We start from the raw sequence: 13,669 nt of genomic DNA on the forward strand, positions 1-13,669 counted from the left end.
ATATATATATATATATGCATGTACGTGCTCTCATCCATCAGCCTGTATACTTTGCCAAGCTCCAGTGGGCACCGCTGGATTTTGCCCTCCAGAAAAGAAAAGAAAAGAGAACATGCTGTCTCTTTCTCTAACACTATTGAAAATGACAAGTATTAGAGCAACCACTTCAGTTAAAAATATTCTTAATAAAGTGATATGACACATAATCCTTTATCAAAGAGGACTTTTGTCCATAAAAGGCAATGACCACAGACTATCTTAATCTACATTCCAGTAACTGAAACTCATTTCCTTAAAACCTAGTTATTTAGTAAATACTTAAAAGAAATGGAACAACTCCATGTCTTATGTCCCATTCGCTCAACATAAATGAATTTCCAAGACAAAAGTAACTTATAATTTACTAGCTCGGAATGCCTCTAGCAGAAAGAATTTATTTTAGCATACATCTAAGGGAGTTACCTGTGAAGTTACAAAATATGTCCTTTTTCCTCATTTATCCCCAGCTCATTACCAGCATCTTGCCCATTTAATAAGTTGAAAAACAGAAAAAACTGCCTTATTCGCTTAAAGTGAAGAAATTAGACTCTTCTTCCCCTCTCGCCCTATGTTGTCCCCCTCTAACAACCTATACCTCCTCCTGGGTGCCTCCTCCCCATTTTCCCTTCCTCAAACCTCACCCTTGGCAGTATGAACCTAGGCTAATTCCTCCAGAACGAGCAGCAGTACTCAGAAAGGAAGCCAATTAGTCCACTTAGAGCACTATGCAAACATGGCTATGCTGCTTCCTGTTCAGAAGGCAAGGCACATACATTGGTAAGTGAGAAGTAAGGACATGTCAAAAGTCTGCTGTATTACTCAGTGGTTGTGTGACAGTGACTGTAGCATGTCTGATTTGGAATACTTGCTTTCCTAACTTATGTAGCATTCTTTTTTTGCCTTTCAAGTAGGACTCTGCCAGGGATGCAGAGCCAGTAAGTGTGTCACTGTTATGAAAATCACTGTTAAAGTTTTTACTGTGAGTGTCTACACAGTTGGTACTGGACAGTCTACGCAGTTGGTACTGCTAAGTCATTTAGTACTTGCTTTAGCAAGTACTAAATGACTTCACATTACCTATTGGTTTTTGACCCTACTGCATGGTAGCTCATTGCTACTGCGTAGTAGGAGTGGCATAATGGTTAGTGCCCGCCAATGCTCCATTGCCATAGCTCGTTGCTATGGCGACACAGCATCTTGTGTAGATGCGCCCACTGTTGCTTTCCACTGAAGTTGATATCACAGCAATATCTGATATAAAAACCATAATGAATATGTTGAATGGGTCAGTGACATTTTACTACTTTTAATTTACAAAAAAACCGTTAAGGATTTTAAACAGCTGTGTGTGTTTTGCAAAGCTTGGGTACTTACAGAGTTATACACCAATAGAGAAGTAGAACTGGAAAGGACCTTGAGATGTCATCTAGTTCAACCCCTCCCTGAGGCACGATCCCTATCCAAACTATCCATATAATCTACAAGGAGGATGCAAAGTCAATTCAGAGTAGCTAGGAATTTTAAAAACTAGTGTTTTGATAGGATGGATATTTACATTGTGTATAGCATACTGGTTTCAGTCTCCTTAGCTAAGCCATACGGTTTATGTAACATTTGCTCTACAAATAAACAGTTGAGGTTGTTTTCTATTACAGGGGCTGGTAGTGAGAGTAGAATGGGAGCAGTAAAGCATACATGAATAATTTCAACATAATTTGTGTATTAAGTTGCTTTTCATGCAGCCAGCATCTTACTTGAAAATGTTAAAACCTAGAATATTAATATTACTATAAAAGCCACCCCTCTTTCAAGCTGAAGAGGGAAGCAGTTAAGTGTCTCTCTGATTAGTAATAGTTGAAACAATAGTGGCTCCCACTGAAAATAACGCATGGCAAGATGGACCAGAGGTATACCTTGTAGGCTGGGGGATTCCAGGGCTAGGAGCTAGGGCACTGGTGAACCTGTGTGTACAGGATTTAGAAAAAACAGCAAAAATGGAAACCAAGGACAGAAAAGGCAAGGGCATAGTAAAAGAAAAGCATGGAAAGGGGCACTGAAAAAAAATGAGAGAGAGAATTTTGAGGCTAAATGCTTCATTGAAAAGATTTAGAACTAGAACAACATACCTGACTCTAGTTGTTTGATTCAGCTATACATGTTCAGCTATACATATTCAGCGGTGCATATTCTTTGTAAATAAACAGCATGATCCTTAAAGAACTACTAGATTATAGCACCATTTTTTTTTCTTAAATGGAACAACTCATAACATCTCAAAATTTGGGCTGTTTGCTCATGACAAACGGTGAAAACACGGATTCTAGGACTAAGATCTCTTTTCCCAGGAGATCTTTTCCCAGGAAAAATTGTGATCTGGATTTGAGTTGAAACAAGAGAAAACAAATGATGCAATTGCTCATAGAAATAAATGATGGCTAAAAGAAATTAAAATAAGACCAAAACCAGGGGCTGGATACTTTGTAAAAGGAATTAAATGCAAACACTCAAATAAACCTGTGGATGTTTAGCAGTTGAGTTTGGTCCATTGGAAACTATACTGGTAGAGCACTGTATGGTTGTTACAAGGTCCAGCTGGATGTTCTGCAGACAGCTTGCACTGCTGATGGCACCTAGTGAGGGAGCCCCACTGCACAAATCTCATCTCAGTGTCTTTTACAGGCTCCTGTGTCTGCTGGGCCAGGCCAGGGCTAGCGGGCTGGTCCAGTACTAGCAGGTCATTTTCTCAGGCTTGCTCTGGGGTGGGGGGATGTCAGCTGCACAACCCCAGGGCAGTGGAGTGGGACTCTGCTTTCCCAGTCCTGAAGCTGACACAGGGCAGGGTTTGTTCTGTGCTCAGCTGGAGCAGTGGAATCTGACTGAACCACAGACTATCTCTATGAAGGGGTGGGGGCAGAGCAATGCATGCTGGGATGCTGGAAGATGGCATGGAGGCTTTTATCAGAGTGGTAAGTGAACAAGCATTCATTTCTCTTGGAGAAACTCTACCAGAGCCAACTTCTAACTCATCAGAGGCAGTAGAAGTTTCTACCAGACCTGCCATTTTTGGTCCAGTAAAAACTGTTTTAAACATTTGTACACTTAGGGTTTCCACTGGTGGAACTGCAATTCTAATGGTAAAAATGTAACAACCCCATAGGATTTCCCTCCAGACCTCTGTTTCTAGAAGAACAGCCATGGGGTAAGAAGATCACTTAACTATTGTTCACTCCACAGACTAATAAATGCTATTATTTTGATGCTCAGTGAAACTTCAAGACTATAAACTGCAGCATTTCTTAGTGCATATTGCACTTCTATGAACTTTTCTACAAGAAAAAGTATATGGTTCTGACAGTGCAAAATCCTAGTACCATACAACTGCTTTTCTCAACCTTTTAATTAGCAAGTACCCCCTAACTTCTGAAAATTTTAATAAGTACCCCAACATTCAATTTTACAGGGGATTTTATATTTACAGACTAATGTGTGTCATATGTTGGAAGAAGGGCTGTGTATATAAGGCTGTGACATGACAGATGTCTGATCTGGTGTGGGTAGGGTTGCCACCTTTTACACCAGGGGTGCACAACTCAAGTATGCACCTGGGCTAGAGGTGATGTTGGCCAAAGCTAGGTGGGCTGAACACCAAATTATTACTGGGGAATTAATTTTTTTAAATTGCACCAAATTTTTTGCCATTGTTTTGAGAGGAAAAAAGGGCAAGAGAGAGAGTGTTGGCATACCCGCATACCCCCTGCCTGTGTCTCACGTACCCCCAGGGGTGCATGTACCACAGATTGAGAAACTATGGCATAGAAAATAAGGGGTATAAGGGACTTCAGGAGATAATCTAGTCTGGCTTCCCCTGTCTAAACCACCCCATGGAATTGTTTAACTTAGATTTTAAAATGTTTAATGATGGACTTCCCACCTATTCTCTGGGTAAACTGTCTGAGAAAATAACTACCTTCACAGTTAGAAAGTTCTGAATATCCAATCTAATTTTTTGTTACAATTTAAGACTCCTTCCCTGTCAGCTCTGTACATAGAGAATGATCACCATCCTCTTTAAAAAAAAGAAAAATTACTTTTTGTATTTGAAAATTAATACAGTCTCTTGATTTTCCCATCTCCAGACTACATAAGTCTAATTCTTCTGACCTTTCCTTATAAGTCATGTTTCCTAGATCTCTAACAATTTGTGTTGCTCTCCTCTCCAATTTGTATTCAGGCCATTGATTGTCTAGGTGCAGTATTTTATATTTATACTTATTGAATTTCAGCCCATTAATTAAAAAACACCTCTAATTTGTCAAGGTCATTTTGAATCCTGTTACCTAGTGTCTGCTACTGCATGTAGCTTGGTGTCATATGTAAATTTACCAGGTGCACACTCAGTAACATCCTCCAAGGCATAAATGAAGAGAGTAAACTGTATCCTGGGTAATTTCACTTAATACCTCCTCCCTAGTTAGACACAAAGCTATTGAATACTACTCTTTGAGCAGGCTGATCCAACCAGTTACACACCCACCTTACTGTAGTTTAATCTTGCTTTTACTGGTGTTTCCTTAGCTGACTTATGAGACTGCCTTAGGAGAGTTTTGAAAACCTTGCTAAAGTTGAGGTATTTCATGTTCACTGATCTCTCCATCTGCAAAGCCCCCAATATATCATCAAAGAAAATTACGCTGGTTAAATATGATTTGCTACTGAGAAGCTTACTTTGGCTATTCCCTATCACACTTTTACCTTCTAGGTGCTTAGAAAATATTTAATGATACTCTCTAGTATCTTCCTTGGTGTTGAGTGCACATAATGAAGTGCATACTATATTATTACAAAAATGACAAAAATTACATCTTATTCAGACAGCTGCTGGAGTTTCCTGGGGCACAGCATATAATCCAGTAGGGGCCAACATTTTTTGCCTGGAGTGCCACAAATTAAGCCTAAGTTAATGCTGTCCTGAGTTCTACTTCAATCCCCTTCCTGTACCTGATTTGTTGCTGTGCTTTCTGCTCCCAGCCCTGTGCTCCCTGCCTAAGCTGCTGCTCTTTCTTCCCTGTGCTCCCTGCCTGATTTGCTGCTTTGCTGCTTTGCTTTCTGTTTCCTGCCCTATCTGTCAGTGTGCTGCCTGTCCCCTCCCTGATCTGGCACATGCCACATACAGAGGCCATCCATGCTTGTCATGGCACCTGTGCCACAGGTTGGCCACCACAATAAAATCAGTCTGTAAGTAAAACTGTTTATGGAGGACAATAGCAAGTTCTGCATATAGTCTAGTGGCTCCAGTGATTATATTTCTATGTCTGATGAAACTGTTCTCCCTTACCATTTTGTATTCTTTCCATCCTTTTTGGAAATCCAGACTCCCATCTTCTCTGTGTTGTATAACTGTCCATCCTCCTCCTGAGACCTCCATATTACAAAATACCTAAAACAATAAATTATATTAGCTTCAGAATTATATTAATTTTAAAAAGGTCAATATTCTTCAATAATCTTAAATTCTTAGGAATTTATAAACTATTACCTAGTACTCATAGCACAGTATCACACAGGAAGAAAGGAACTTCCAGGAATAGTTGCAGTAAACTTGGATGCAATAAAGCCAAAATATAGACAAGATAAGACAGTCACTTTTTCTTTTTCTTTCAATAAAAATATTGCTATTATTTTTAATTTTTATTTTGTAATACCCACAATACACCAGGCAATGCTGCCTTAGTATATAGTAAGGCACAAATTTTGCTGCAAATAACTTGCCATTTAAGAACATAAAGGCAAGATCCTATTCCACCTATTAGGTGCTTAAGTGGGCTTAAGGCACCAATGTGTGATCCTATTCCACCCTGCTCAAGTCCCTGAAAATCCATGTATGTATCTACCTCTGCAGCACACAGCCAACCAAGCCTTAAGACATGGTCAGAAGACAACAAGGAGGATAAGGACCCACCCACCTATTGCATTAACAATTTTTCAGAGTGGAAAAAGATTAAGTATAGTTCTGCTTAGATACCTAATGGGTAGAACAGGATCTGGCCCAACATGTATAAAGAAAAAATGGTGACACATAGGGATGGAGCCATCTGGGATCATTCCTGGAAAATGAATGACCGGTGTTGACCACATCCTATCATCATACCACTAGTAAAACTCTAAATGAAGTCAATACAGTTTTTTACTGACCAATTTTGTAATAGTATTTTCTCTTTTTAAGTATACCCACCAAATAATGTACATCATAGTTTTAATGGGTATTTTATTTTAATGGAGATTTTAAATTTTGTGTGTATAACTAGTGCATATAAATTATACAAATATAAAACATAATACATAATTTATTGTGCATCCACTCACATTTCTTAGGATATGGAAAAATTGTGCTGAATAATATTTCTATGTTGTGTGCACCTTCATTTTATAGCTGAACTTAGTTATTTACTATTAATTCAAGCAAATTTCTCATGGTTTTCATTCTCAGATGCACATGTTTCTTCTCTCACTGTCATTAGGACTCTTCCAGATTTCATCTGACTGTGCTCTTTAATAAAATTACATGTCCCCATGCAACAGGCTGTCAGTTTATGCAGAGTTGAACAGTTTCTATCCATCTGCTCAGCACTTGACATTCACATTTACCACCACAGAAAATGTCAGCCCACACAGTATTGGCCAGTAATTTAAAGCCTGATGTTGCTCTGCCAACTAAAGGTCACTGCCCAGTTCCTTTAAATAAAAATGTCTATATCAATCATCCAAAGAAGAATATTTCATCCCCAGGCAAATCAATTCCATGCTTTTCCACTCTTAGACATGTAGTTGCTGCACCATTCAAATCTACTCCAGGTATGCACAGGAGAGGTTACTCTGTACGCAAAGAAAAATGCTGGACATTGCAAACATATGAACCTGATTTAAGAGTAACTGCAAAACCCCCACAATTCACTAGACAAAGATATTAGCTCAATGTCTCCTTCTGTGAGGATACCATGAATCAAAACATATTTTAGTGGCCTTAATTTCCTCATATTTTGATTTACAAGGAGCATTTCTACATGATGGATGTGCCTTATTTGAAATTCACCTCAAGCTCTAACTGATCTAGTTTTCATTTTTAATGCATTAAACTTTATCTCATGTCAAGAGTGCTAATATTTAAATTTACCAAAAGACAAATAAAGTAACATTTCCATAGAATAACTATAAAATTATAAATGCCCTGAAAAAAATGTTTAACGGTCTTTGTTTGAATGATACAGCAAATTATAAACAAGGTATTGCACAGTGACAGAAGGATTTACAGCACTAAATTATTCACTAGCTGCCACTGTGTGGTCTGGCTCTTGTCCGGCTGGTGGATGCAAACACCTGCCGCATTAGCAGGAGCACCAAGCTGATTATAAATGTTAGCTTTGCATAGTTCTAGCCAGAAAATGTCCTGAACTGGCTCCTGTCCCAGGCAGGGTCAAGGCATTCAGCTATTAAACAATTTTAGCATGTTTTCAGGTTTAAGGCCAAAGAAAAAATAAAGAAGAAATTTGAATAACTGTATTTTATGAATGCATAGATTATAGGAATAGTTGTTTTTCTATAGACTCAGATTAAAAGAATCCGCTGAGCATTTGTCTTCATTGAGGTGCATGGATGAAAAGACAAGCTATTAATTATTACGTATTTTGGTTTAACTATATTTATTTAGGTTTATATATTTTAAAATTGTGAACTGGATTAAAATATTTATAATAGCCATTTAGAGATCAAGAGTCCTTTTAAAATAAAAAGAAGTAATATGTACCAGCTTTATTGAGTCAAAATACTGCATGTATTTACGGTGAGTCAGAGAGACCTGTATCGCATTTAAAAAGACAACCTCAAATATAAGGGCCACTAAAATCGATAAGAGCTTTTGCACAGATTCAGATGGATATTGAATCTTTATTTGATAACTTTCATTAATACCTCTAATTATTTGAAATCAAGCAGCTTAAATGTATAAGAACAGCTATTGTGTAGGTGTCTGACTCAACTGTGGAGTTCAGGCACTTACAGAAGGGAAGGAGGCAAATCATCGTTTGAATGTGTATACTGGGATTTAGCAATGTCTACTTCAACAAACAAAACAAGCACAAATATTGGTTTTACCTTTTTAGGCTCTGATATATTATTAATATAAATAGTGTAGACCCCACTTTTGTTAAAGCCAGCCTGGTACACATCTGCACAGTCTCTGAATGACTTGTCTTCCTCTCTTTTTGCATTCTTTAGTAAAACTGCAAAACAGAAAATATGAGAACGCAGGTTACAGTAGCAACCTCAGAAAACACTTTACCAAAGAGGCTCTATTTTTGATTGGACACTTTCCTACATTATAATATCATTTAAATATTTCTTCTTTTGTTTATATATAATAATTTCTGAGTATTAGCCCTTACACTTAAGTATAAAGCCTTTGACATGGGAACCTATGATCATTTGGGTACCTATGATAGGGTTCAGAGGCAAAGCAGCTGTGATTTGTTGTTATTTTAAAATTTGAATATTAAGACAAAAATAGATTATTTTCCTTTGAATTAATTTATGTATTATATATGTATTCTTTTCTTCCATAAACATCAATAAAAACAACTGGTTCCTGCACACAAATTCTTTGATGTGAACTGCAGTTGGAAAAGAAACTGCTTGGAAGCTTGGCCATACTTAGGAAATAAAAGTGGTATTAGTGGCTCAGGAGGTGACACGCTTCCCTTTGAATTGGCACTGAATTAGGCCCTCAGTGGGACATAAAGGAACAATGCATTCTTGCAGGTGCCATTTTTCAGATGAGACAAAACTGAGCCCTTGGCTATTTTTGCTCATTAAAGATTCCACAGTATTTTTTATAAGCAGAGGGTGTTAGCATCAGTGGGTAGATTCCAACATGAATAATTACCTGGGGCTTGAGCCAAAACCTGCACGTCAAAGGAAAGTTTCTTATTGGCTTCAGTGTGCTTTAAATAAAGTTCATTCTTCTTACCTCAAACTTATCCGATAACATTACTTCTGTCAGTGAACTGAGGCTTTCTTACCTAAAAACTAGTGTAGAGTCTTGCTGAGGTACAATCATCAATATTCCATCACTAAAATTCCTGCATTTTAATGCCCATAAAGTACAAGCAGAGATCATCTTATATATCACCATACACACACAGCCCCCTGGCTGATGTTAAAACAACAGTGTGTTTCAGATTGGAGGAATTTTATGACCCATCTCAAACATGCCTTCTGCTATATCAGGCTGATCATGGTGGGGTCAGTGTGGTCTCAGACCCAGTGTTTCCCCCAATTCCCAGAGCAGGTTCCAGACCCAGGGCTGTCAGGGCTGAGGCCAGCGATCAACTGATTCTTCAATCTGTCCCCAACAGTTTGAAAGAAGGGGCTGCCAAGAGCAGGTCTGACAATCAGTGGATTGTGAGTTTAGCCCCAGGACAGTCCAGCTGCATGCATGGCTTTTAGAAGTCCAGAAGCAACAGGACCTTGTGACTTGGGAGCCTCTCCCCCAATTTGGGTTCCCTGCGTCTCAAGACATCTGAAAAGTATGAATTCTGTTCAGGTCCCCACAACCCAGCATTTAGAAGTGCAACCTGGCATTTTAAAGGGTGCTGCAGAGCAGGCAGGAAAGTCTCTTGGGCTCAGGAGGTTGCCATGTTCCCAGTAGCTGGAGCCCCTCTGGTCTCCCTTCCAGGGAACCTTGCAACCTGCTCTCCAGGCAGTTGATTTTCAGCATCGGGACCAGGGCTGCCCTGGTCCTGATGCCAACTGTCATTCCCATGCCAAAGCTGAGAATCATCTGATCATCAGCAACAGCTGTTCAATTTATGGCGCCATACCTACAAGCCACAAATATGTTTGACTTTATGGTGTCATAAATCAGCTGAACATTTACTTACTATTTATGGTTTGATTAATACATTAATCACACCATAATTGTAACATGTGCCATACTCTCTCCCCCCCCGGCCCACTGCAGCATACCCATTAAATGGATCAAGATATGCACAACTGTAACTGAGATCAGAATTTGGTTCACTTACTTAAATTAGTATTATACAGAACGCTTTGTGAGGCACCAGTATTGTCTTCCTCTACTTTTATCTAGCCTGATCTAAATATGCCATTTTGAATAGCAGATACTGTTACAACACAACCAAACCTGGTTTATTCATATAATGCATTTAACTACAGAGTTTAGGTTTACTAGAGAGAGAAAATGTAAAGCTTCATTAAAAAGAAACAGTATTGATAAAACCCTTAAATGTCATCATGAAGAAATGTCTACATCTTAAACAAGTATCTCCATAGCTAGTCACAAAATATGTTTGCAACAAATGAAATCAGGGCATTCAGAAAAGCAATTGAAATTTCAATCACACAAGCATGTCAGAGGAACATTCAAATTTCATATTTAGCCACATGTATGTATGTTTCAAATGCCTTTGATGAATAAAAGGCAAAGAAAGTAAAGGTAATTACCCTCCTCAGAAAAAGAGAACTCTAAATAGATTCTACATGGATCTCTAAGAAAGTATTTTAAGATTTCAGATCTGAGAAGAATTATGCTAGGGTAAGGAGCATGGGGTACTGTAGGTACAGTACCTGGTTGTCAGAACATAATGGCTGGATGCAGTGTTAATCCCTGTGTTCAAGGAATGGAAGAGCTTCACACAAATGGTGTCACTCGGGCCATTGGAAAGCAAATGGGGAAGTGGCAGTGCTGTTTCTGTATCCTCCATTTTCTCTCAATTTCTCCTTTAGTCAGAAGTTACTCAAGGTGAAAGAGGAACTGTATCCTCCAAGGGCAGCATATCTGCTGTATGTCCTAGCATTCAGAGGAGCCTGATGCCTCTTCGAGCTTCCACTGAAGCAAGAAGGCTCTTCCATCTGTCGCCTAAGCTAAGTACAGACTGAATCAGCCCAAGGCTGAATCGATTCAGCCTTTGCAGATTAGTGTAAACTGCAGAGATTAAACTGAGAAACAAATGAACAGACATTCACTTTTGATTCAGGAAATACAGCCACATGCCTGTAGCAGCTCAGGCCAAAAGCTGGGGGATGCTAGCGCAAAGCTCTCTGTCATGGAGCCAGCATGGGCTGTGTGTTTGCTTCGTCTTCTTGGTGCCCCTAAGGCCTCTGGTATTTTCAGTCCAGAATTACAGAAGCAGGACTCTGCAGGTTAGCTCACCACTTCCTTTACCTGCTTCCCCGTGCCTCTGGAATTTGTAGTCACAGTTGCAGCCAGCAGTAAGTTTTTAGCAGGGCAGGGTAGCTCTGTACTTGGGGGAAGGGAAATTTAACCCCCTTCCTGACCTCAGGCCCCAGTCGGGGTTGGCCAGGGGATGCGAAGTCCCTGCCTCCCCCTGCTCCACAACCCTTCTCTGCTGGAGCAGATATCACAGGCCAGCCCAGGGCTGGAAAGCATGCTGGGATCCTGGGGGATTCTGATTTAATGTGAACCAGGAAGGGGTCTAGGACAGAAGTTTCATAAACCAGTTTGACCCAAATCAGTTAGGTGTGATACTACTTTCAATCAGGTTTATCTTAAAACAATTTCAGCCATTTTGAAACTGGTTTATATGCACAAAACTTGTGTTCTGCTACAGATTTAAACTAGTTTCTGATTACTTAAACCGGTTTATGTGTAACTTCTGTTTCTGTTTTATGGTACTGCCTTAAAAGTATAAAAGATCTTTTTGCCATTGCTGTTATAAATATTGGATGATGAAATCCTTAATTCTGTAGACCTGATTATGCATTCTGAAGTTACACTTGTTGCTCCATTGACACCAAACTACTTCCTCATTGAAATGCAAAGAGGAAAATAAAAAGGACTAATATATCAGAAATTTATTCCCCATTAACTTTCTTGGTGAAGTTTTGTTAGAGCAAAATTATCAGGAATTCTTACCAATTTTCTTTTCTTTTCTTTTTTTCCAAATGTGAATCCCATGATGTTTTTAAACTACTTCCACATATGCGAGCTCCTGACTAGCTATTTTTTGCTGAACACTCCACAGGATTTATCCATCAGGTGAAGTTTGTGAATGATACATTGGCTGACATATGGTAAATGTGTAAATAATTAGAGAAAACCAAATAGGACCCAAAGGAAATGGTTAGTTCCAAGACAAAACATGCAGCCATTAACCTTCTTTTGACAACTTAAAAAGATCTTAATTGATTTAAGCAATTCCTAATGTTAGCTTTGCTTTTTTTAAATGACCAATCATACCAATATATTATTTAGATGAGAATGAGGACAAAAGGCTGTGTCAAGCAAGCAATGTTACCCCTTTTTGACCTGAATGGTTAGCCAACATTTGGGGCCCTGTAGTTTTGTTCTGGTAAAAGAGGAAACTGGTGATACAGCCAGATATATTTGAGGCAATTCTGTCTATTTATAAAGAATGTACAAAGTCCCCTTTTCCTGGACATAGTAAGAATTATACAAGAGGAGTTCATCTCCTTGCTCAGACTTTCAGAACTCTTTCAGCCAGCACTCAGCCTGTTTTTCTGATTCAGTGATTCTTTTATGACCTAGCATGGCTTTTCCTCTTTGTTACTATTTGCTTCAATGAGCTTTAGATGAAGTGCTCCCACAGCCATTTTGAAGCATGGGGACGCTAAGACATGGGATGCTCTGGGCACTTTAATCAGAGCAGTTTTGGAGCCTCTCTAATTAAAGTGCCCTCCCTCCCACTCTCAGAGCACCTGTATAAATGCCCTATAATTCTATTTTTAATAGAAAAATATTTTTAATGATTTAATAGAATATATTTAATTCTGCTGTCTAACAGAACTAGTCAATAAGTGAACCATAATCTTTTCTCATCTTGAAACCACATTAGCAGCTAAGGGCCTTGTTATATGTTGAACTTTGAGGTATTCAAATGTTGATCAGTGTTAGTGGTAGCTCAAGCTTGGAGCTGTCACACCTTAAAGCTAAAAACCTTCTCTGACTGCCCCCCACCTGTACACTGTTACTTGCCACTAGGGCTAGGGACAGACATTCAAAAAGCCTGAGCCTGAATTGATTCAATGTCTATTCTGTCTGCCTGCCCCAGTGAAATTGGACACATACACAGACACCTCTTGGCATTAGCTAGCATACTACATGCCTAGGGTCTGTGGGGTTGGGGTCCATGCTGTGGGAGATGGGAGGGAGGGGAGGGTATTCCTGCTTGAGCAGCAAGCAGTGAGGGGTGGAGTTAGGGCAGGGGGAAGCCAGACAGACCCTGCTGTGCCTGCAGTCTCTGCTGGAGCTCTGGCTAAAGAGCAGAGGGGAGAGGCCAGCTCTTCTGGGAAGCAGAGAGCCCTGCCCAGTCCAGAGAGCATGCCAGGATGCTGGGTGAGTTGGGCAGACCGGAACCAGATGAAGTTCAACACTCAGAAGTGTAAGGTGCTCCATCTGGGCGCAAACAATTGCCAGTATACCTAGAGGCTCCATGGCGACAATTTGACTTGCACCAGGGCCAAAAAGGACCTGTGGGTAGTGATTGACCATCGCATGAACATAAGTCTGCAGTACGATGCTGTAGCCAGCAGGGCAAACAATACGTTGGCATGCATTAACCATTGCATCTCATGCAAA

General features: G+C 39.6%; 1 protein-coding gene across 1 annotated transcript in view; it reads right to left on the reverse strand.

Moving 5' to 3' along the window:
* ANGPT1 (angiopoietin 1) overlaps positions 1–13,669 on the reverse strand; it is a 349,019-nt gene that overhangs the window by 111,394 nt on the left and 223,956 nt on the right. The window contains exons 5-6 of the mRNA XM_019528068.1: positions 8,188–8,315; positions 5,375–5,476 (exon numbers count right to left, since the gene is read on the reverse strand). Of these exons, the coding sequence (XP_019383613.1) occupies positions 5,375–5,476; positions 8,188–8,315 (230 nt within the window). The remainder of the gene's footprint in view (positions 1–5,374; positions 5,477–8,187; positions 8,316–13,669) is intronic.

The sequence above is a fragment of the Gavialis gangeticus genome, unplaced genomic scaffold (genome assembly GCF_001723915.1).
Source record: "Gavialis gangeticus isolate Ggan-Ray unplaced genomic scaffold, GavGan_comp1, whole genome shotgun sequence".
Lineage (NCBI taxonomy): Eukaryota > Metazoa > Chordata > Crocodylia > Gavialidae > Gavialis > Gavialis gangeticus.